A 23,993-nucleotide genomic window follows, 5' to 3' on the forward strand; every position below is an offset into this window, starting at 1 on the left:
CTTTGAACATATTGCCAGTCTCCGGGAAAGGATACCGTGCTTGGTAAAGTGGAGGGGCAGTGGAAAAGGGGAGGGCCTCCAATGAGATGGACTGGCACAGTGGCTGGAACAGTGGGTTCACGCATAGGAACCATTGTGAGGATGGCACAAGACCAGGCATTGCCTCCTTCTATTGTGTATAAGGCCCCTACGGATTGAAACTAACTGGATGACACTGAATGACACCAACGACATGATCACATATGGCTGCAATGCTAGACAGTCACCAGGAAGATGGACAAAGAGTGGAGGCATTTGAATGAGGGTCTTGATAATGTTGACCGCCATGGACCGCAAGAAGGACAGAGAGCCCCGTTGTAGAATAAGCGCAGCCAAAACGCTCCAGAGAAGCAGAGGTGTGGAGACGGCCCTCACTGACTGCGGCCATGCTGTCAGGAGGTGCCAGTCCTTGGGAAAGGGCAGCAGACTTAATTGAGGGTCCACAAAGAAGGGGAACTTCAGTAAGATGCGTGGACAGTGGCTGGAACAACGGGCTCGAATATAGCAACAATTAAGTACATGGTACGGAGGTCTCTGTGAGTTCAGACCAACCTTTTGAAAGTGGATCACTAAGGCTTTCTCGGAGAAGCCTCTCTGTGGATTTGAACTGTTACCCTTTTGGTTAGCAGCCAAGAACTTAACAGTTGGTGCTACTGGGGAAACTCTTTACACTCTGGGTACTTTCTTTTAAGACAGAGTGCTTGGTAAAATCAGAGGATTTCCTTACGTCCAAACGTGAGTAATGTTTATTTTCTATTTTTAAAAAAGTCTGCTTAGAAAGAGCTGTTTATCTGTGGATCATTGTGATGGACGCATAACCACCCCCACCCTGACCCCCAACAGAAACCATGGGAGAAAGGGAGATAGCGGTGGGTGAAAGTTGAAAATAATAACTCATAATTTATTAAGGGGTCACCAGGTGGGGAGGGAGGGAGTAGAAATAGAGGAGCTCATACCACGGGCTCAAAAGAAAGTAAATGTACAGCAAATAATGATGGCAACATATGTACAAACATGCTTGATACAGATGATGTTCAGATTGTTATCAGAGCTGTCAGATTCCCCGAGTAAAATGATCTTTTAATTTCAAAGAGAGAGAGGTGTTTATTGTGGTTCTTCAGGTGAAACTGTGAAAGGCTCTCTTTGGCAGGTGTAACTGGCTGTGGGTGGGCCCTGCATCAGTGAGTCTCTCTGTGGAACATGGGAGAACATGACATGACCAGAGAAGCCCAGTGCCCACACCGCACGAAACAGGGCGAGAGCTGCTTTAGACATCATCTCAACCCACAGGACTTGCTCATGCCACAGCAGGACCCAGTTGTGATCATCTCCCCTTTCCAGGTGAGAGACCTCAGGGAGCAGAGCTTTCTGGTGAAAGTCAGAAAGTGCTGAGCCGAGGCTGATGGGTCCTAAAGCCTGCCATCTTTCTAAGTGCCAACACAGTCTCTCCATTTGAATGAAGAATTCACAAACACAGAGTGACCCTTCAAGGCTGGAATTGAACTCATCCTTTGGCTCAAATTTTCATTAAAGAGCACAGGGCAAACTGACAAGCCCCGGTTGCATAAGGTTTATGCATTCCACTCTCATCAAGAGATATAGTCTTATCAACGCACAGGGGCAATTTCCCCCTGTCACCCCAGCTCAGTCACTATGAGTCGGCCTTGACTGGGTAGCAGTGAGTTGGGTTTGGGATCAGAAGCTACTCCCAGCACCAACCAGAGTCTACTTTACATCACCTCCGTTAGGATTACAGCAAAGGAGCTCACTAGCTAGCGCTACGTTTTCCCCTACAATCATGAAATGAAACAACGTGATTCACATTTTACTCCCTACCCTTTTTACCTTCTCTAGAGAAATGCCCTTTATTTTTGTGCACGTGTGCGCGTGTGTATGTGAGTGAGTGAGAGAGAAGCAAGAACGTGCCCTCCAAACACAACTGTAATTGGGTCCATACTTGCTCGGTTGTATTTTCTCTTAAAAGCAACGTGTCAAGTTTCTCATATACATCGTCTGTGTTTCGTAGCTGAGATAGGAATAAAATAATGTATTTAATGTCCTTTGAGGACTGAGCCATGATAGCAAAGCCATTGATGTTGTCATATCCATTGCATCATAAATTGCACTTTCTTAAACTCTTCAAGACTGTAATTCTAGCTCAGCCTAATTGCTACCAGGGTGCAGATAAGGCACCTGAGTCATGGCAGTTCGATCATGCGTCCGTGGGACTCTGCAAAGGGGATAATGGAGGCAAGATCCCACCCCTCACCCCAAGACTCTGCACATGTGCACATTTTATGTGCAGCCTAAGTCACCGCCCTGCCAAGAAACGTAATTTAGACATCAATTAGTGTGCTCTGTGTCCTATCCCATCCATTGTATCTCACAACGAATCCTAACATTCAGAGACCCAACCCTTAAAGGGCCTGGAGGAAGTAGCTCGCTTTATTTTCACTTTCTTAAATCAAGCGCTACAGATTCAAGGAGTGGCTGCCTCTTTGTGGACTAACTTGACTCCAGGAAAAAAAAAAAAAAAAAAAGGTCGTTTATTGGTTCTAAGCTTTGAACAGACCTAACGGAAAGCCTTGCAGCAAGCAGTTGCGGACAATGCCTTAGGAAAACAAGAATGCAGCACACAAGCCTCTGAAACAAAATGTTTTGCCCAGAGAGTTGAGGCCATCACTATTGCTGGAGGCCAGCGTGTGTCCATTATTGACGCGCTTGCTCACTCACTCGCTTGCTCACTTACTCACTCACGGGCACCCAGTAGATGCCAACTCACAAAGTGCAGGACAGGGTACATCTCCCCCCCACCCCCCACCCCACCAGTGAGCTCCAAGTCTGTAACTCTTTACTGGAGCAGACAGCCCCATTTTTCTCTTCCAGGGGGACTGGGAGTTTCGAACTGTCGACCTTGACTAAGTAGTACAACCTGCAACAATGATGCCATCAGGGTGGCTTTTCACCCACCGTGATGCTCTAAGACAGAGAAGAACTGGCCCAGAGGGTTTTTTAAGTGGTAGTCTTTTAGGAAAAATGAGTGTAAGTCTTTTGACTATAGAGATGGCAGAGGGGTTTCAACCATCAGCCTCTCTGTTAGCACCTGCGTGCCTAACTATTGTTTCCAAGTTTCTTGATTTGAGGTGATAGAGGCGATTACTTATTCATTTTATCTTAGGGATGAGTAACCTAATTTTTCTCCTGTTGCCACATAACACGACCCCTTTACCTTGCTGAAACAGACTGTGAGATGGAGGTGTACCTGTCAGGTGCCCCTCCTGTTCCCTGGGCCCCATGGACCTCATAGCTGACAACCAACCACATAGACCTCATTCTCAGTCCCCACCAATCCTCAGTGAACCTGGGACCTAGGGCTTTGAAGTGCTGCCCTCCAGTTCCATCTCCCATGGAGAATTTGCCTATCTACCCTCCCAGAGAGATTGATTCTGAATATACATTTTAACAAGAGCCCCAGAGGTCTTTACAGATCCTCAGGTGATGTACTACTCATTACCACCCCCTGGGATCTTGTTAAAATGCAGATTCCAGCTCTTTGCATGCCTGTTGGACCTGGCCTTATCCAGAGGTGTTAAACTGGAAGCTCTGCTTTCTGCTGGGTGCTTCTGGCTCTATCTGTTCTGCAGAGACCAGGGCAGGGATAGCTGATGAAACAGCTTTGTCTGTTTCACAGGAGGACTGGCAGCCGAGTGGTTATATTTGGGTCTGCTAACCGCAAGTTCAGCAGTTTGAAACCACCAGTGGCTCTGTAGGAGAAAGATGAGGCTTTCTACGGCCGGAAGTGTTGCAGTGCTGGAAACCCACAGGGACAGTTCTCTCCGCCCTATTGACGGGCTGTGCGTCAGAATCTACTCAATGGCAGTGAGCTGGGCTCCTGCTTGACTCTTCAGCTGACTGCTGGCCATGGCTGCGGGGCTTCCTAATTTCCAACAGCTAACGGGGAAGAAGACACAGAGCGAGGCTGACAAAGGGGTCATGATCATAGACGAGTTCTTTCTGGACTGGCGAGAACTTTCACCACCTAGAGCTTCTCTCTTGGCCAAAAGAGCTTCACTGGTGACAGTCCTCAGGGACAGAGATGAAAGAAAATGTTTCTTTCCAATTTTATCCCACATGTGGCCCTTCCAGCCCTCACCCAAGCTGGCAGATAGAGCGACATTAACTCCCCGATCGGGACAAATAAACTCTCAGGCTATCGACATGGACTTTGCTCAGCATCTCATTTGCAAATATAAGAAAATCTGACCTTCTTTAGCAAGGCAGAGACAGGTGTTTTGTAGAGCTTCTTCCATACGGCTCAGCCTAAATAGATTCAGATTGCCTCATCCTCTGCCACGCACGCTCTCTGCTTGCATCTGGCCCCCTCTTCCAGGTGCTTCTCTGGCTCAATAAACTACTTCCTTGTACTCCTCCCTCCACCCCCACCCTCAGATCAGAAAGAGAGCAGCCGGACCCAACCTGGAAGAACTCACAGTTTAAGCTTTGCTGCCTCACAGGGCTTCTTTAGTCCTGAAACAGACCCTCAGCCCACCAGACAGAAAATCAGAAAACTTCACTCTCAAAGCCCACTTAGGTTAGGAACAGAGTGACTGACAGCTGTGTCATTTAGCCCAGGATATAGAGGACCTGTAGAACTATTGGTCAGTCACCGTCATGGAGTTAATCCTGACACACAGAGACCCTGTAGGACAGAGCCAAGCTGCTTCCCAGGGTGGCAGATATGGTAAATCTTCATGGAGGTAGACAGCCTCATCTTTCTCCTAGGGAGTGGCTAGTAGGTTTGAACTGCTGACCTTTCGGTTATTAGCAAATGCTTACCCCACTGTGCCACACGGGGTCCTGGAGAGATGAACCCTTTCCAGGAAACGTGGATAGGAGAAGACATGGCTGTCGTCCCAGATGGTTCTTTTGTCCGTCCATAAAATTTCCCAAAGGACATTGAGCCCCCTGATCACCCTGCGTATCTAATAATTGCTCACGAGTCCCCGACTCCTACATCAGAACAGGATTTATCATCAGAGGACGCCACACCAATTTGATTTAATGGGGACCATATATCCTCTTGCGGCTTGGGAAAAATAAACAATGCTGCTTGGAAATAACTCTTAGTTAATACCCTCAAGGACTGTGCGTCTTTTTCCAAAGAAACAGTTAGAAACAGTCCAGTAAGATTTCAGAAATACGTATATTGATTTTCATCCAGATACGTGTCGCTGTAAAACACACAATTAGCAATGAATTATTATTTGATGCTTCCAAAAATGATTGCTGGAACCTGCCACAGAACCATATTGAAGGGAAAAGGCTGAAGACAGCGTTCCAGGCAAGACCGAAACTCAGCCAATTCTGCCCCCGTGTGGCAATGTCGGGGTAGTTCAGTAGTTCATTGCCTTGATGTTGATTCCAAGTCAAAGTGAGGCCACAGCTGCCTCTCTATGGGGATTTCCATGACCGTAAATCCCTATGGGAAGAAAAAGCCTCATCTTTCTCCTGAAAGGTATACAGATCCTATTTGGAGGTGATGTTTTAGGGCCCAGACTCATAGCCACTCTGTGTATCACAGAACCAAACAATACACAGGCCTGCTCCAGCCTCCTAAGTCCTGGCACGCTTGAGCCCATTAATGTAGCCATTGTGCCAATCTGTCTGTCAGTCTTGTGGAGTCTTCCTTTTCTTAGAAATGCCTGTAACATTTAATTGAAAAGACCTACCGACTCAACAAGCAAAACCTGCCTTTGACTCAGTCAGAGATGTAGCAGGATCTTCTTATCAAGAAAAAACCGGCCATTGGGGAAATCTGCAATGGTTTCACAGGTCTCCAAATGGAAGGATTCCATCACTGCTTCAGAATAGTCCACGAGTTCACTCTCAGGTCCAGTGGACGTCCTCTCTCCAAGGCAGGCTATGGGGACCCATTTCCTAATGCGGCCTCACCTACCTCTCAGGTGGGCAGCACAGACAACTGACGTCTCTCCTTTATTCTTTGAAGCTGCACCCAATCAGGGACAGAACCACATAGCAAAATGGTGTGAGACAGACTGGCATTCGGGGCAGCTCACGATTTGTAAAGCTTCCAAAGCTGGGGCCACAGTCTCTAGGGACTTTCTTCAGAACAGAGTGAGCCCCGGATCAGTCGAGCCAAGCGCTTCAGTGAGCTTTCCCTTAAGGTACCCCAGCACGGCGTCTGGGCACTTCGGAGGAGCTGCTTGGATTGGTCTTAAACAAGAGACTTTCTTTGCCCATCATTCAACTCTTCAGCAGAACTGAACTAAACGTTTTACACTGAGAATCTTTCTTTTCAAAAGCCTACTGTAATTCTGCCTTTCCTCTCCCCAAGCCGAAGCCTGCTCGACGTTTCCCCATTTCAGCATTTTAAGTATTAATGCAATTTTAGCGGTCTGTTATTTGACGGACCAGCTCCAAACACTTTGTATGATTCCGAACAATCTGAGAGCTCCTCAGAACATTCTCTCCACCTGTTGTCTTGGGCTGATTGTAAAGGAATTTCCTTCCCTTCTCTCCCTGCCACCATCTCTCCCTCTGATCTTCCTCTCTTCCCTCGGTAAATGCTCATCACTGTCATTGCCACTGCCATTGAGAACGTAGTCTTCTAGCTATATCTCTAACACGGTCTGTTTATTTCTTACAATCCACAGTTACCAGAGATAAGCCATGGTTACCATGGCTCTCTCTTTGTCCATGGGAGGGGGGTTTAAGGGATACGATTCAACAGAATGTCTTTGTGTGTGTGTCTTAGATAAATACATATTATGTAGAGATTTAACGGGGTGTCTTCAATTTCCAAATAAGGGAGCCTCATGAAGACTGCATCTGCATTACAGAGTGACATTTGACAGTTGTTTGCAAAGGAAAAACTCATGCAATGAAGGCAGCAATGCTCTGTAGATAGGGTAGGTTCGGAGACCCCCAGACAGCAGAGTTGAGAGTGGCTAGAAGGGAAGTGATGATCACGTGTGTTGGGTTGTGATCCACAAAGTCGCACTTCGAAATCACCAGCTGCTCTTTGGGGAAAAGGTGGGACTTTCCACTCCCGTGAACAAGTGCTGTCTCAGAAACGTACAGGGGCAGTTCTCCCTTGACCTACAGGGTTGCTATGAATCAGCATCGACTTGATGGCAGGGAGAAAGTTAGAAGGGGTGAAAATAACAGACCAAAAATCCAAACCAAACAAAAAGAAGAGACTAACCCGTTAGGACGCCATGGAGGAAGCCCCCAGACTATTGCCCTGGCTCCATATTCTAACATCGACTCTGTTAAGACACGCCAGAGGCCACCTTCCAACCAACTAAGAGATGGGCTGTCAAGCAAACAGGAGCCTAGTTGTACAGTAGTTGCGCATCGAGTCACTTACGGCAAGTTCAGCTGATTGAACCCCCAACACTCTGAGGGAGGAAGCGAAGGCTCTCTACTCCTGTCAAGATTTCCGTATCTCAGAAATTCACCGGGATAGGTCTACTCTGTCCTATAGGGTTGCTGTGAGTTGAAATCGACTGATAGCAGGGATATTTTTTTTTTTCATTAAACAAATAAGGTTCACATTTTCACTGAAAAATAAGTGGATGGCTTTAGTTGGGGTCTTATGGTTTTTTTGGTTTTTTTTTTCGTTACTCATGAACATATAAGCATGACAGAGCATCTCACATTGGGCCTTCAACATTCTTCTCCAAACAAATGCGGTTAGGCTAGCTTTGGTGGTCCTCTTCCTCCCTCTAGTGGTGATGAGCTGTATAGGAACGTTCAGAAAATCAGTCCTAACTCAGCTGTCCTATGGATTCACAGTAACCATTTAAGATAGCGTAGATCAGCTCCTGTGGGTTTCTGAAACTGTAAAACTTAGGGGAGCGGGACACCCAATCTTTCTCTCCAGAAGCCTCTGGTGGGTTTGAACCGCTGACTTTTTCTCGTTTGCAGCCCAGGGATGCCCCACCTGGGCTCCCATAGGAACAAGGCTGCAAGCAATTGTTCCACAATGCTAGTGGGGCATGGCCACTGATGTGTATAGGAAGTAGCATTCCCGCGTAAAGGGAAGGACAACCCACGGTATGAGGGAGGTTAGGAAAATATGGTGGAGTCAGGGGAACACTCTAAGATTTGCAAATGTTCAAGACAAGGAAGGCAAAAGCTGTTATCCACGCAAGCCTGTAACAGTGGGGTCTCCTGCAGGGGCAGTGCATTCTTTCATGTGGGTCCTCTAGCCAAAGGCTTTAATTCCCACCAAATGAGTCATAAGAGTCACCTGTGAGTAACTGTGATCAGGATTCCCTGGAATGCCATCCTGCTGTGCAGCAAAACAAAGCAAAACAAAACAAAAGGAGCCTTCTGAGAAGCAGGAGAAGGATCAAATTACAGGCAAGAGCCAGACCTGGAGCACGTCCCAAGGACCAGAGGGCTGGGTAGCAAACATGCCAATGCCATCCATGCATGAGTCTAGGTAAAAATGTACAAGTATTTCACGGATTAGCCTTTCAATTTTTCTGTGGTTGGAAAACCAGTTTAAAACAAAACCGCAACCTACGGAAGGCTCACTTGGTACATGTGTGCCTCATTCATAATGCTAATTGCCCAGGGGCTACTCCATTGACCTGTATCATATCACCAGAGACTTCCAGGGCAATGGCCTCAGAGAAGGGAGATCAGCTGATAGGGAGACAGCTGCTCTAAAAATCAGTGGTAAATTTTTGGGTGGTTCAATTTCTCCAGATGACAATCAGCGTCATAATCACGGCCAAGTGGGTGGCAGCCAACAATACCTTTTATTGCTTACTTCTTTTCTCCTGTGGTTTTTTCCTTGTTTTCCATCCCCCTCCCCCAATTCATCCTTTCTTCCTGCTGACAGTCTAAGTGGCTAGCATTTATTTGCCTTTCCAAATTAGACCATTCCCCACCTCTCCCTTGGTTGTATGTACACTGCCTTTTCCTGGAACGGCCCCTCACTGTATTTTATTAAAATGTCAGGCAAATCTCCCTTCCTCTGGAAAACGGTGCCTGACCATCTTCAAAGACACAACCGTCCCTTGTAATGCTCCAGAAGCTCTCTCTCTGTCTTCCCTGCACACTGCTCGTGTTGACATGGCTTTTTCTAGAATGCATTTAGGTATCTGGGTTTTCTTCTAGGCCCAAAATGCCTTTGAGCATCTAGCTGAAAGTCTGTGGCGTAGCAGGTGGACAATGTGTATTTGTTGACTGTAAGAAATCAATCTGCGGACATGAAAGTGCTAATGACTACAAAGCGTCAGTGATGACTGCACAACTTAGGTTATTAGCATGTGGTTTTGGGTGAAAGAGGAGGCAGGCTCAAGAGGGGGCATGGGGTAGGGGCAGTGAGGGGCATGATTTCTTGTGAGGTGGGTGATTCCAGAGGGAGCCCTGGTACACATGATTCCACCACTGACTGCCAAGTGCATGGTTTGAAACCAGCCGTGTGACCACTTCTTCCGGTCACCTCGGATTTCAGTCTTGGAAACCCTAAAGGGGGTTAGTCTACTCTGCCCTGTATATTTGCTATAATCCATCCGATTAGGTGATTTTTGAGCATCGGGATTTTCGAAAGAGAAGAACATGGGACAGTGTCCAGACACTGGCTTCCTTCCCACTTTGCTTACACCGCAGGAGCCCCATCAAGGGTTGCCATGGGCTTGTTAGATCCATGGCATGTCACTCTTCTGAGGTGGAGGATGGATCTTGGGCCATTGGTGTCTAGAGTGGAGATGGGGAGGCACTGGGCCAGTCATCAAACCACATGGCCATCCTGCCAGACGCATGCGTCCAAGCTGGGTGAAGCCCCTGGCCCATTCTCCATTCTCACTCATAATGCATGGTGTATTCGTGCAGGAGAGAGAGAAAGAGAGAGAGAGAGAGAGAGAGAGAGAGAGAGAGACTCCAAATGATGTAAAGAGCCCATGGATGGGTAAAATAAGTGACTGAAAAATAAGCAATTACATTCTAGTTTAGGAAGTGCTGTCTAATCATGAGCTCACTTCCTATGAAGGTAAACATCAAACTGCCCAGAAACTCCATGAGATCGGGACAGTGACCATCCTGTGTGAGTGTTCAAGGTGCCCATGGGCTATTCCAGTTGCATCCAACAAGTGAGAGCACCTACTGGGCTCCTTCCTCAGTGGTATCAGGAATGACAAGGGACTTGGGCTCTGTTGGTTCCTCCGGAAAAGCTGCTCCCTCTTTGATGTGCAAAGGGGATTGGTGTGGGGAGCTTCACCCTTTTGGTCCTTCCAATGAATTCCACATTTCCTGCGAACTAAACCATGAACTGCCGCATTCCAGATGCCCTTCCTGTCCAAAGTGGTGATGACCAGAGATAGTTAACCAGCTAGAATACAGCATTGATTTTAGAACCCAAACACTTTGAAGGAACAGTAGTGTTGTGTGTGTGTGTGTGTGTGTGTGTGTATATATATATATATATATATATATATATATATATATATATATATATATTCCCTGTTTTTGATGTGTCTGTCGGTCCATAGTTAGGCACCTATTGCAATGAGAGCCCGGAGGCCACAGGTGTTCTGTAAATGCATGATTGGTCTTCCAGATGCTGTTGTCTACATCTATGGTCATGTTCTAAAGGCTGGTACTTATGAGTGTATTTCTGAGTGTAAGTGGGGAAGTGAGTAGTCTCTTTTCCTTTGGGAATATGAAAAGAGAAATGTGTGTCCATGTTTATGTTTTGTGTGTGTGTGTGTGTGTGTGTGTGTGAACAACAACTCTACAAGGTTGATTTTTCAGAAGCCTAGTCCCAAATCCACACACAATGACACAGTCAAAGGGTGGCATCCCCAGGAGTTCCATCCCACACCACACCCCAGCCTGGGAGGTCTTGCTAGCAGGAAGACCCTGCTGAGCTGGAGCCTTGCCAGCTGTTTCCCCTTGCTCCTGGTGCCCAGTGGAACACAGAGAGGGGAAAAGGCAGGGCGAGGATGGTCAGAGAGGGAATAGGAAAGTGGAGGAGGGAAAGTGCAGAGAAGTAAGTTTTAGGAAGGGAGCAACAAGAGAGCCTTAGAAAAACAACACAATAAAACAAAAACCCAATGAGGGGATCTGCTGGGAACCCTGGCAGCGTCATGGTTAAGTGTTAAGCTGTTAACCACAAGCAAGGTCACCGGTTTGAAACCACAGGCTGCTCCACAGGAGGAAGAGGAGGCTTTCTAGTCCCATAAAGAGTAACAGTCCCAGAAACCCGCTGTGTCTGATGGCCTTGCTCTGAATCGGAATCAGCTCAGTGGCCGTGAGGTTTGTTTGGTTTGTTTTTGAAGGAAATCTGGTTTCAACAGGGAATATCAATCTCTGATGGTCTCTTGGCATATTGTATCGTGCTAGGCTGCGAACCTCAAGGTCAGTGTTTCAAAGCCCTCACCACCTTGCCCCATAGAAGAAAGATGGGGCATTCTACTCCTGTAAAGAGTGACAGTCTCAGGAAACCACAGAGGCGGTTCCACCCTGTCCTGCAGGGTCACCATGAGTCAGAATTGAGTCCATGGCACTGTTTAGGTTTGTTTTGGAGGGGGTTCTGTTTGTTTGTTTGGCTGGTGAGTCTCCTGGAGACTGACCTGGGTACAATATTAGCTGCTTTGTAAGTATGCTATGAGAGAAAGTTAGAAACATGAGGTGAGCTAGAATACAGTAGACCCTAGCAAGGTCATTGGAAATAGATAAAATTCTATTGTACAATGTGCCAAGTGCCTCGTAAGTCCTCCACAAAACCAGCTTAGAGTACAGCTTCATTTGAGAGGTGCTTTGACTTGAAGGATGAGTGTTCTTGCACTGTAGAACAGAGATACATCCCACAGGGGAACAAGATAGAGTACCCCAGGGGTCCAACTACCCAGCATGGAAGTGGGGTAATGAGTGTAAAAATCTCACTGTCATCTGGTCAAATGCCAACTCACAGGGACCCTACAGAACACAGTAGAGCGGTCCCTGTGAGCTCTGAGGCTGTGACTCTTAATGGGAATAGAAAACTCCATCGTTCTCCCAAGGAGTGGCTGCTGGTTTTGAACTGATGATCTGGTGGTTAGAAATCCAACATGCAACCACTACACCACCAGGGCTCCTACTAATTGGATTTTCCCACTAGTTAGGTCTTTTTTTTTCTTGGAAGGAATCCTAAATTATATTTGAAATACGCTATTGGTAAACAAAATAAATCAAGGAGAGATCAATTCATTTAGCCAATCCATTTCTTTTCCTTTTTCATCTGTAACGGGAATAATGTTCTTTCTTCCTAGCGGCTCATGATAAGGGGATTACAATGTCGGAATGTCATACATCACAGCTATAATACCTGAAACTAGCCATAAATCATGTGTGTCGCTTAGAGATACCCTGCTTTGATTTATGACTTCTTTACCCTCAGAATTATGATACCCACTCTACACTTATCAACATGGTCAGTTTACAAAGATTAGGCCATTGCTGAATGATGCCAAAATGGAAGATGATCTAATCAGATCACAAAGTGGAGTGCAACTCTATCATTGCATAACTGCCAAATTATACCATTTTATAACTACTAAACTACATTGCTACATAACTACAGAATCACGGTCTGGCCAAGATGACCATACCAACACCAGTATAACTCTTAACTCAAACGCAGGTGTTAGTTTTTGTCACACCTTAAAAATTAATGCTCAAAATAGTTTGTATGGTGGAGTGAAATTACTTACATATGACTTTTCAATCCATTTATCTGTAACTCCTATCAAACTGTTGGGGGGAACCCTGCCAAACGAATGTGTGAAACACTAAGAGATGTGCCAATCTTGCCATTTCCTTGTGTATAAGAAAGGCATCTTATAGGCAGAAACGGAGATTCCAATGACTATCAAGAAAGAAGAGTCCCAGCAGAGCATGTCTGAAGTGGCAGAGGCAGCAGCATGGAGCTCACAGATAGAGCAGAGGAGCCACACTGAGACCATGAGTGTCTGTGCATGCATCAGATGGGCAGACAGGCTTCCTGGCCCACAGAAGATGGTTGGTGTCTGAAAAGGGTAAAAGAAGGATGGAGAGTAGAAGCATGTTTGACCTCTGCCTTGTGTTGGTTGACCTTGGGCTGCTGTGGAGTTGGGTTCCCCTTCCTTCTCCTGTGTAGCCAGAAGAGGTCAGATGTGGTCCCCACAGCAGGTCCTCGGTTGGATTGGAAGTGTTCTCACTGCTGCCACATGGAAGAGACTTATGACCAGCATTCACATGACTCTATTTTGTAGCACTGACAGCCCTGAAAAATTAGAGGTATTTATGCAGAGGATACAGTAGTGGCTTTTCTGTACTGCCTCCAGGAGGATGGGTGAGGGGGAGGGAGGCAGATGGGAGAGGGTGATGGAGGCAGAACTGCAGCCATTCACAAAGAGAGAATATCTTTGCACAAGCTCTTCCCTGTCCTTGACAATAACATATATAAGGGGTACCCCCCAGGAAAACAGAATTGCACTGGGCGGAGTAGAGCTTTTGTAGTATGCATTTTTCCCACTAGGGGAGCACTGATCAAATCTCTCTGACTTAACTGCAACTAGTGGCCTCACCTGGGAAGATTCTCTCAAAGTGACTTGTTTTTGTAAAAGCAGTTTCGTTCAAACCTCGTTTTCTGTGATGGCCAATTTAAGAGATAAGCATGGGGCTCTGAAATTTTGTTTCCTGCTCAGGGAAAATGCCACAGAAACTGCCGTGATGTTGAACACAGCTTACGACACTGCTATGGGAAAAACTCAAGTGTACAAGTGGTTTTCACGTTTCAAAAAAAGGTGAAATGTCAATTGATGACACACCTCATCTGGACATATGTCAACGGATGAAAAGGTTGACTTGTAGGGCATTTGGAGTTCATTCTATCAGGTGGGACTGTTAATCAAGCTTTCTATGTAGAAGTTCTGTAAAGATCAAATAACAGTGTGCAGCAAAAAGGGTCTGATTTGTGGTAGAAGGGAGACTGGTTTTGCCACCATGGCAATGCACCTGCTCACACAGCCATCTCAGTGTACCAGTTTGGGGCAAAAAAAGCCCAATATGCCTCTCTTGCCCCACGCACCTTACTCACTTGATCTCTCTCTCTCCGTGAGACATCTTTATATTTCTGTGGATGCAGAGGGACATGAAAGGAAAGCAATTTGATGAAAGAGAAGAGATGAAGAAAAAAAAAACTAGGGAGATGCTGTCAGCCATCCAAACAGACGGGTGTGAAAAATGTTTCCAAGACTGGAATCACAGATTTGACAAATGTATTAAGTGTAATGGACAGTATTTTGAAGACAATAAGATTATTTTGTTAAAAAAATTAAATTAAATACATCTTTGTAAAAAACTCTGTTTTTAGGGGGTAAGGGGGACCCCCTCATAACTAAGCATACACTTTGAAAAGGTTTTCAGGATAACTCAAGGACAGGACATACAGAGATTAAATGATGTAGGACTGGTACTATTTCCCTTTCACATCATAAAAACCCAAAGCTCACTGACATGGAATCGTTTCCGACTCTCTACAGCCCCGTGACACAGGGTGGAACTGCCCCTGTGGGTTTCAGAGGCCGTCCCTCTGTATAGCAAGCTGCATCGTTCCCTGTGGAGCAGCTGAGGTTAGCAGCCATGGCTCCCAGCTTGTTAAAGGGACAGGCAGTGAAAGAGAGGAAGCTCTTCAACCACTTGGATTGCATCACTTAAGAACAATGGTGAGGATGGCCCAGGACCGCCCCCCCCTCCCCACAACGCAGTGTTGCAGTGTTTCCTTCTTTTGTATGGAGTCTCCTTCCTATGAGTTGGAACCAACTTTACTGCACCTAACAGCCTCTGCCTGTCTCTCTCTCTCTCTCTCTCTCTCTCTCTCTCTCTCTCTCTCTCTCTCTCTCTCTCACTCTTTTCTGAACTTTTGCAACATGTTATAAGTTTACACATTGCTACCCAATGACCGTTATACAGTCCTCAAACACATGTATTTATAAAAGAGGATACATCCTTACACGTTGACAGTTGTGTATTCAAAAGGTCAGGTAATGAGAGGAGGTAAATGAGGAGTCTCTTATTGCCACCAGAACTTCCCTTGGGGTTATAGGGCGGGAACTCCTTAGGGGATTAGAAAGGCTTGTTTTTCTCTCTCAGAGTGGCTGGTGGTTTTGAACTGCTGCCCTTGCAGTTAGCAGCTCATCTTGCAACCCTCTATGCCACAAGGACATCAGCATAAGCAGAGGTTTTTAAAAGTTGCTATTGTTAAGTGTTGGCAAGCTGATTTCTATTCTATTCCTAGAGAACTATTCCATAGGGTTGTCTAGACTGGAATTTTCATGAAAGCTGAGAAGCAGGTGTGTCTTTCTGGAAGCTGCTGGGTGAGTTGAAATTGCCAACTCTCCTTTAGCAGCTAAACACTTAACTGTTACATTGCTGGGCAGAGCCAAAATGTGTGGTAAGGCCTAACCTCTGTGCCTGTGGTTATAATTCTAGACCTGTGAATGAGTTCTCTCCTTTTGGTTACCAGGGCAGGTTGGGGTGTAGGATGTGTCCATCTCTTTTGAGACATCACAGGGATTCAACCAACCAGGGAGCACGCACAGATGGGATAGTGAGAAGCCAAGTTACATGAAAATCACCGCAATGCAGAAAAGCTAGAAGCCTTCCTCTAGAGCCTAAGGAGAACATCTTCCAGGAGAGCTCTCACCCTGGATTCTGACTTGAAGCCCCTTAAACTTGGGGAGCATGCATTTCCGTCACAGTAGCGCCTCTGTGACAGTAGCACCAGGTACCTGTGCTACTTCTTATGGTGCTGTTCACTGACTGTCACTGAGTGCAGCCCGACCCGCGGCGACCCTATGGGACAGCACAGAACCCCAAGACTGTAGCTCTTTCCGGAGTGGAAAGCTCCATGTTTTCTCCACAGAACAGCTGGTGGTTTCAAACTGCTGACCTTGTGGTTAGCATCCCAATATGCCACGAAGGCTACTTATTGCAAGACTAAATTATTGAAAATTATCCAAGCTAAATAGCATCAGAAACTTGTTTCATTCACATGACCCCAAACGGTACATTTCCTCTGTCTTTAACATAAACTATTTTGTCCGTTTATTTTTCAAGGTGAAGATGTTGGTGTTGTGGCCGTCGTCTTCCTTGTTGATGGGTGCCTTGAAGTTGGTTGATCTGACTGGGAAAGACCCCACTCACTGGTCACTGGGACTCAGCCTGGGAAACAAAAGCTAAGTACAAGTTGCAGAGCACGTTTAGGATACTAGGTGGCGCTGTGGCTCCACCTATACTATGTTGCTAACCAGAAACAAATTTAAGAAGATGGATTTAGTTTGGAGTTTGGTTCCCTAGGCAGCTGGGCAGGTCTCTCTCCCACCTGATACTCACTTCACTAATTGACTGCACTGAAAGACCATAGAATATAGTATACTCTTATATCACAGGAAACACTGCCGGGCTGGGCTGTGTTTCGTTCTGTTTTGCATAGGGTTGCTATGGGTCAGAACCAACCAAAAAAAGAGAAGCTCTCTCTTTTTTAAAAAAATTATTCTCCCTGGCCTAAGGGTTTTAAAGGAGCTCCGGTGTGCTGCATAATCCATGTTGTCCTGTTAACTGCAAGGTCAGTAGCTCAAACCCACCAGCGGCTCCACTCCATTGGAGAAAATTGAGGCTATCTTTTCCCCTTAAAGGCATGCCCTGTATTGGATCACTATGAGTCTTAATCAACTTGACAGCTGTGGTGTTTCATCATTTTAAAGACCCTGTATTGTTGCAGCACTGGGCTTAAAGCGGGACAGGGGTTAGGCGAGGCAGAGGATGGATGGGCCCTGGGTGCGTGCGCTGAGGCTCCTGTAAGGCAGGCAGGTGGGTGGTGGAAGGATCTACACAGGTGAGTTGAAGAAGACAAATGGAGCACGAAGTGCTCTGCTTTGCAGCTCCAGCTTTGGATACTAGGTGGCGCTATGCACCCACGTTCAGCATGGGGACCGCTTGAAGTCAGCTCCCCTAGGTTTTAATGCAAATTTCATAGTCTAAGCCACGTCCTAATCCACACAAGATTGTTAAATGACACGTGTAGGAAAGTATGCATGTATATGTGAGAGGATACATCTTTAAAATAAGCCACGTGCTATACTTATCGTTGCTCACTGCGCTGCCCCAAGGAAGTTTTACAAGTGTGCTATGCTGATTTCTTTAGAGCAATGTGTAAAAAAAATTAGCTTCAAGAAGCTGATGGAAAATTCCATTAGTTTCCATGCCATTCCACCTTTTAATCCCATCATCATTCAATTCACACACAGCGAGCACTCGTGTGAGCAAGAGGCAATTCCTAAAGTACAAAAGAGATCAGAGAGGGAGAGGCAATCTCCAAGTCACGATTGAAATCCTAGGTGTGACTTTAAGGCAACTTTTTAGGTGACTTGCAACAGGTGCATGTAGTGTAAGGAAGGAGTGGAAGTCTTTTCAATGGTTTAAACACTGCATGTGCAACAGATGATCCTGATTACAAGGAAGCCGTTGCTGAAGGAGAAGAGGCTAAGGCAATTGTTTTGAAGTAAGAAGAGGTGTAACAATGTTAACATACAAGTGGGAATACCCTGTTAGCCGCATATTTATAACCTGAAGATTTACTATGTGTTTAGTATGTGTGTGTATAATATATCGAATGTATGTAATAGATAATGTATACAATAATATATATGTTGAATATATAATAATATATAATGTAATATGTTGTAAATGTTGACGTTGTGTGTGGGGGGAATGTATGTCTTGTCTCCACAACTTTATCCTGACCCTACCTTATGTTTCATCCACACTTTAATTCAAACAGGAGAGTAAATTGATTAGGGAGCAGGTGAGTTGACATTTTTTAAAATGATACTCTAGAGCCAAGTTCTACTTACTTGACTTAAGTACCAGATTCACAAACTCATGGTACATAATTGTGTATCAAATGTCCCATGTGGGATAGGAAACATCAACATCAATGATAAGACCCTGTGGTTTACCAAAGTTGGGGTGGGGCATCACAGTGGACTGGGGGCAGGGAGGCCAGTCTGTCCCAGGTGTAGACAGCAAGAGGTACATTGTCTGTAGAGGAATGTAAAATCTGTACTGAAATTAAGGAAAAGACTCCCCAGATTTTATCATGGCCCTGCCTGGTCGTTGTTCAAAATCTCAATGGTACCGGTGTCCATAGGAATCTGTTTTTATAATCCACACCCTTCGAAATATCATTGACCAGAACTGCTTTCTTTCTTAGGATGTTCTAGCCCAGAGCAGCAGTGGAGTTTTGGAAGAAAGAGTTAAAAGTGCAAGAAGAAAATAATTTATCGATTAGGTGATGAAGGTTCAACACTTCATATGCATTTGTTTTCTCATTACTCCTTAACACTAATTATATAATGCAGATAATATCTGTTGCTATAAATTTATTCCAACTCATGAAAATGCCATGACAGAGTAAAAGTATCCCATCGGGTTTCTAAAACTGTCATCTTGATGGATGCAGACAGCCACTTCCTTCTCCCATGGAGAAGTTGGTGGGTTCGAACCACTGAACTTTCAGTTAGCAACTCAGTCCTTAACCGCTGTGCCACCAGGGCTTCTTTAGTCAAGACAGAAGAATAGAGCCCCGGTTTTACAGAGAAGAAAACAGACTCGGAGAAGCTGAACAAAGTATTCAAGTTCATATAGCACCTAACTGGTGAGCTGGCATCTGAAGGCAAGTGTCATTTCATCTAACGCTGGGGCTTCATTAGTTGCACCGTTAACAGGGCTTCCGAACTTTGATAAGTATAAACACGTGGGGAAAGTCTACCGCTTCCTCTTACCTTCCTCCTTTCAAGTGGGTGGTTATAGGACTTCGCCGTGGGGCAGAATTCTAGAACACACACACACCTGGAGCGCTCAGCATACACAGAGCATAGCACACAATTGGCACATGGAGATGACAATACTAGCAAATGACACATGGTTTCAATAATACCAAATTTACCATTATGCCAAGTTTTCCAAGAGCCTGGAATAAAGCATTCTTGAATATACCCATAAGTAGTACACCCTGGTGGGCCCATCCATCAGACACTGACCTCTAAGGAGTGGGGCAGGCACAAGTATCAGGCTTAAGACAAGTCTCAGATTCCACTTGAGTCAGATCACAACTTCCAAGAGGATTTTCTCTTGTTAATTACAGTCTGTGGGCTACTCCAACGGGAAAAAGGCTGGACTATTGTGTGTGGGATGAGGATTAGGTTGGGGAGGGAGCAAGAGGTGACTGTGGCTTTCATTCATTCTATTCAATAATAGAGTTACTAAGAGACTCATCACAAAGACTCCCGAGCTTTAAGAGGTGACCCCAGATGAGGCTTCAAGTTGAAATATATCCAAAGTTAGCAAACACAAAAGCTTAATAATAGCGTGTCAAAATGACTCGGCCTATGCAGTCGTTGGTTGTAAATGCAACTGAATTCCGCCATTTGAGTTCTTTGTATGGACATCAAATCACCCAACATATCTTTTCACAGACTCCTCACTCCAATAGCTATTTGAAGATCATCGTATATTTTTTATCCGTTTTCAAATATAACATTCATGGAGGCTGAAAGTACGTCCCATAAGAAATTAAAGCCTTTTTAAATTTTTAGACACCCCTAGAAAGGATGATAGCAAGCACATCAGATCATGGTTTTTTGTTTTGCTTTAAATCCACGTGTAGTCTTTCAATGCCACTGTCTTCATGAAGCGTGGTACTAAATCAAGGTACCACTGGCACGGCTGTCTGCAGTAAGCATTTATTCAGCATTTCACCTGGCCAGTTGTATTCTCTTTGGGAAGCATCATTATGATAACAACCATCATGTATTTGTAATATCGTCATTGTGAGCAGAACACTTTATTTTACAATAGAACGTTAGCACAGACAAACAATCCCCGCCCAATAAGAGGCTTGCATCATGTGGCAGACTGGAAGGGGCTTTCTGAGTCCCTCTGGTGGGCATGTGTATGTGGGGGACTGTAATGTCAGGGCTAACTTGTCGGCAGACTGAAGCAAAAGGCAGGGCTGCTCGGTCACTGACTTTGTGCATCCTGCGGGAAGCTCTGCGGTGGAGGAAAGTTATCAGTGAAGGTTTCGTTGTTTGGCTCTATGCTCTCCCATTCGATGTTACTATAAGTGTTCAATCAAGTCCACTTTGTAAAGACCCACATGGGGTGCAGACTTTTCTCCTCTGGCCTCACAGACTCACACAAGGTCTACGAAAAGCACTTGCTCCACACAGGAGCAGGAGAGCTACCCATGGCAACCCCTCCATCATTTCAAGGCAGGGTCCCCAGTCACAAATCTCCCCCTCCTCTTCAAATGCTTTGCTTTCTCTCTTCCACCAGCAAAACGTCACTCTTAGCTGGCCAAGCACTTGAAAATGTATCCAAGTGATCAGATGAAACCTCATGAATACATGTGCCTACATCTACACTGAACTAGAGCATTCAATTGTAGTTAGCTGACCTTGAGTAGCCCCAGCTCCTGGTGACCTCGTGCACAATGAAACAATGTAGCCCAGTCCCATATCCCTCCCAGGATCAGATAGGAATTGGATCTTTCTAAACCAATGGGTTTTTGTTGAAAGATTTTTGGGAATAGGCTGTCAGCTCTTTCTTTTGAATCTGTCTTAGTCTGCAGCTCCACCGAACACTGTTCATTATCACAGAAGCATGCAGGCCTTCACTGATGGAAGATGGGAAGCTATGTACCAGGTGCATTGGCCAAGTTCAAACCCTGCTCTCCGATGTGGAAGACAATTCTGCTACACAAACACCTTCAAACAAAACTAATGGAATCTGGCAAACAGATTTTCATCTGATATAGGGTTCCCAAGACTGTAGTCTTTATGGGCACAGTCAGCCTCCTTTATTTTCCTCCTGTGGAAAAGCTGGTGATTTTGAAGTTGACTTTGAGATTGTTAGCCTAACACCTAAGCCACAGCCCCTTAGCCACACCAAAACAAGCCACATCTGTACTATGTGAGTTCTATAGGACCAGATATCCAGGTCTTTATTCCCATGGAGGTGCCTGTGGGTTCAAACCATCCCTGACTTCTTGTTCAACAGTTGAGTGCTTCACCATTGAAACAACCACCAGGGGCTCTTTAGAAATGTATAAAAGGCCTATGGAGAATTCTGGGATTGGATAATCATTGGCGATCCTGGTATTTAAAAGCCAAGATGCTTGCTTGTTGTTTTGAGTTTGTTGGGTATGACTGGTTCCACAGCCTGCCTAGCTGGCATATTCATTCTTAGATTCAATGTGTCCAAATGTCTGCCACCATCACCTTGGGCTACTGAGCACAGGGCAGTGCCTCCCTAGTTATAACTAAAGAGGAAATCTCAGTCAAGTCTATGATGAGGAGATGGAAATTAGATGAGAAGAGAATCTTCAGGAGCATTCAATTCACTGACTAGTTGAATGCTAAATGGGAAAATGCAGAAGATTCTCGTAAGCTATGGTTTTCACATTTCACTTGACCTCTAGAATACAGGAACCATTAAATGGACAATGGGTCAGATTCCACAGAAGAGACATTCACAGACCACCCTTCTAGTCTGTAGCTCTGACTACCATCCCCACTATGGCTTGTGGGCTAGGACGTCAGCCTGTGGGCCAGGAACCCGGCAGCATGCCTGTGGTGTGGGGAGGCCTCCAGTGTGGCTGTGATTTGAAGAGTTCATAGCATCCGTCAGGCGAGCAATGATTCCATAACATAAAGGCACAGACTGTAGCATGTTCCTGAAGGGGCACCACATGGGCAGCTGATGTCATTGGAAATTGAAGGGGCTTAAGCTGAAGCAGCGATAATGATAATTGGAGGAACAAGAAAGAACAGAAAACCCTTCTGAGAGACTGTGGAAAATCTAAGAACACTGATCGTGTACTTGGAAAATTGATTAGGTGAAGGCAATTCTCTACCAAGGTGCTGAAAGTCTCTCCATTTTGTATTCAAATGTCTGTTTAAAGTTTAGATATTGGTAAATTTAGTGTTTTTAAAATTAGCTTTAATCAACTCAGGTAGCAGTAGATCTTCATGAGGTTAATTGTGTTATTATATATTTATTAACTCATTGATTTATTCTCTCTTCTTCTTTTATATCCGGAGAGTGTCCCAGTAAGCTAGAGCTGGCTATAAAATCATTGACCATTTTAAATAAAAGCACAAGAAATTCTCAGTAACACTTGAGGTGCTCTTCTGAGCAACCTCTTATCTCTTGCTTTCAGAAACCTTACACGTTCGTTAATCAAACCCAGGGCACACTGAAGTCACAACAAACTACCACAAAGAAGTGCACTATCTCCCATTAGGGAAAACGGTGTTAATGAGGCTGTCTCATTAATGTTTTCAAAATAGCCTGATGTTCTAAATAACCAAAGGATATGTAATCTGCTAATCAGTAATGGGTACGTCCCATGGAGGAATCAGTCTGAATTGTATCCTTTACTACATCACAAGTGTTTCATGGATGGAGAGGAAATGGGGAGCAGAGAGAAACCGCTCCAGAATCACCCTATGTAATACTCAGAACTTACCGATGACAAAAATTCAGCTTTTGAGATGGAATCAATGTACTGAGTTCCTATTGGGTGAGTTACCACTGGAGATCCTATGTGTACTGAAAATTTCCCCCTTATGAGACTCTCCATCCACAACCAGGCACCCAATGGGTTGTACTGTAAAGGACTAAATGACATTATAATGACATGATAAATGACATTATATTCTGCATCTTTATTTCTTGTTTCTTTTCTCCAGGTGATCATAGAGACCTCGTTTACCATGCAAAGACACTTCCATTTTCTTTTGGAAAACATTCCTGATAATGTTTGGATCAGAGAGAAATGACATCATTTATTCCAGGTCACCTTAATAATCTACAATTTGGGGTAAGTAGCCTATATTATCTGGTGGGTCAATTTGTCTCTATGGCCTACGAAACAAGAGAGGCTAGCTGCCACCTTAAATCCCAAGGGATTGGTATATGAATAGTCAGAAGGACGTCAACATTCACAGTGTCTTACAATCATGCTCCAAGTTAATTAAAACTGAAAGTAAAATTGCCACAGAGATTACAGTAGATTTGGATCAGAGCTAAGGACTATGTACAAATTCATTGACAACATCTGGGCAAACATCGCAGATAAAACATTGAGAAAGAAATCTACATAAGACAAAGCAGATAAATTTATCAGAGGTTGATAAATTTTCAGAGACAGTATAAAAGTACACAAAACATGGAAGAGAGAAAGAGCTTCAAAAAAATAACCACTAAGCCAATACAGAGAGTACAAGTTTACTACATTTATATTACAGAATGATGGAAACCAGAGACACAAACAGTTTGGTCACAAACAGAAAAGAACATTTCACCCACCACAGGCAAGATCGACTTTCCCTTCTGAATGACAACACAGACAGCAGGCCTCCCTCCCACTGCCCACCCACAGGCACCACACAGAAAGAGGGAAAGCAGACGCAAACGTTGTCTACAGTGACACAGGACAGACAGAGGTGGGGAGCGTTTGGCAGGCTGCATCACAGGCAGTCAATCACGATTGGCTAACGATGATGGTACCTGGCTCTGTTGCAGGTCGCTGGCTTGCCTGAGAGGAGTAAGTGATGGAGGACGCACGCCTGATGTGGATGCAGACCGGCCTAACTTGCAGCTTACTTTAGACTCTGCGCACAGGGAGAAAGACAAAGCGTTAGACTCTAACCTCTGCTGGCAGGGAAGAGCATCTAGAGTCCCTTTGTGTTTTGCTCAAAGCAAACACCTGATGCTGTTCAGGCAATGCTCCCCATCCCCCACCCCACTGTGCCTCCCATAGAATGTTCTTGCTTGTCATCACCCTGTCTTTCTTTCCGAGTGCTGATGAGCTGGTTCAAACCCACAGCCTT

At 45.1% G+C, this 23,993-nt stretch overlaps 1 protein-coding gene across 1 annotated transcript in view; it reads right to left on the reverse strand.

Annotated features, from left to right (window-relative positions):
* The window catches only part of NYAP2 (neuronal tyrosine-phosphorylated phosphoinositide-3-kinase adaptor 2), a 292,811-nt gene that overhangs the window by 31,278 nt on the left and 237,540 nt on the right, over positions 1-23,993 (reverse strand). Inside the window, exon 5 of the mRNA XM_075528843.1 lies at positions 23,671-23,774. Within this exon, the coding sequence (XP_075384958.1) occupies positions 23,671-23,774 (104 nt within the window). The remainder of the gene's footprint in view (positions 1-23,670; positions 23,775-23,993) is intronic.

This window comes from Tenrec ecaudatus, chromosome 13, assembly GCF_050624435.1.
Source record: "Tenrec ecaudatus isolate mTenEca1 chromosome 13, mTenEca1.hap1, whole genome shotgun sequence".
NCBI lineage: Eukaryota > Metazoa > Chordata > Mammalia > Afrosoricida > Tenrecidae > Tenrec > Tenrec ecaudatus.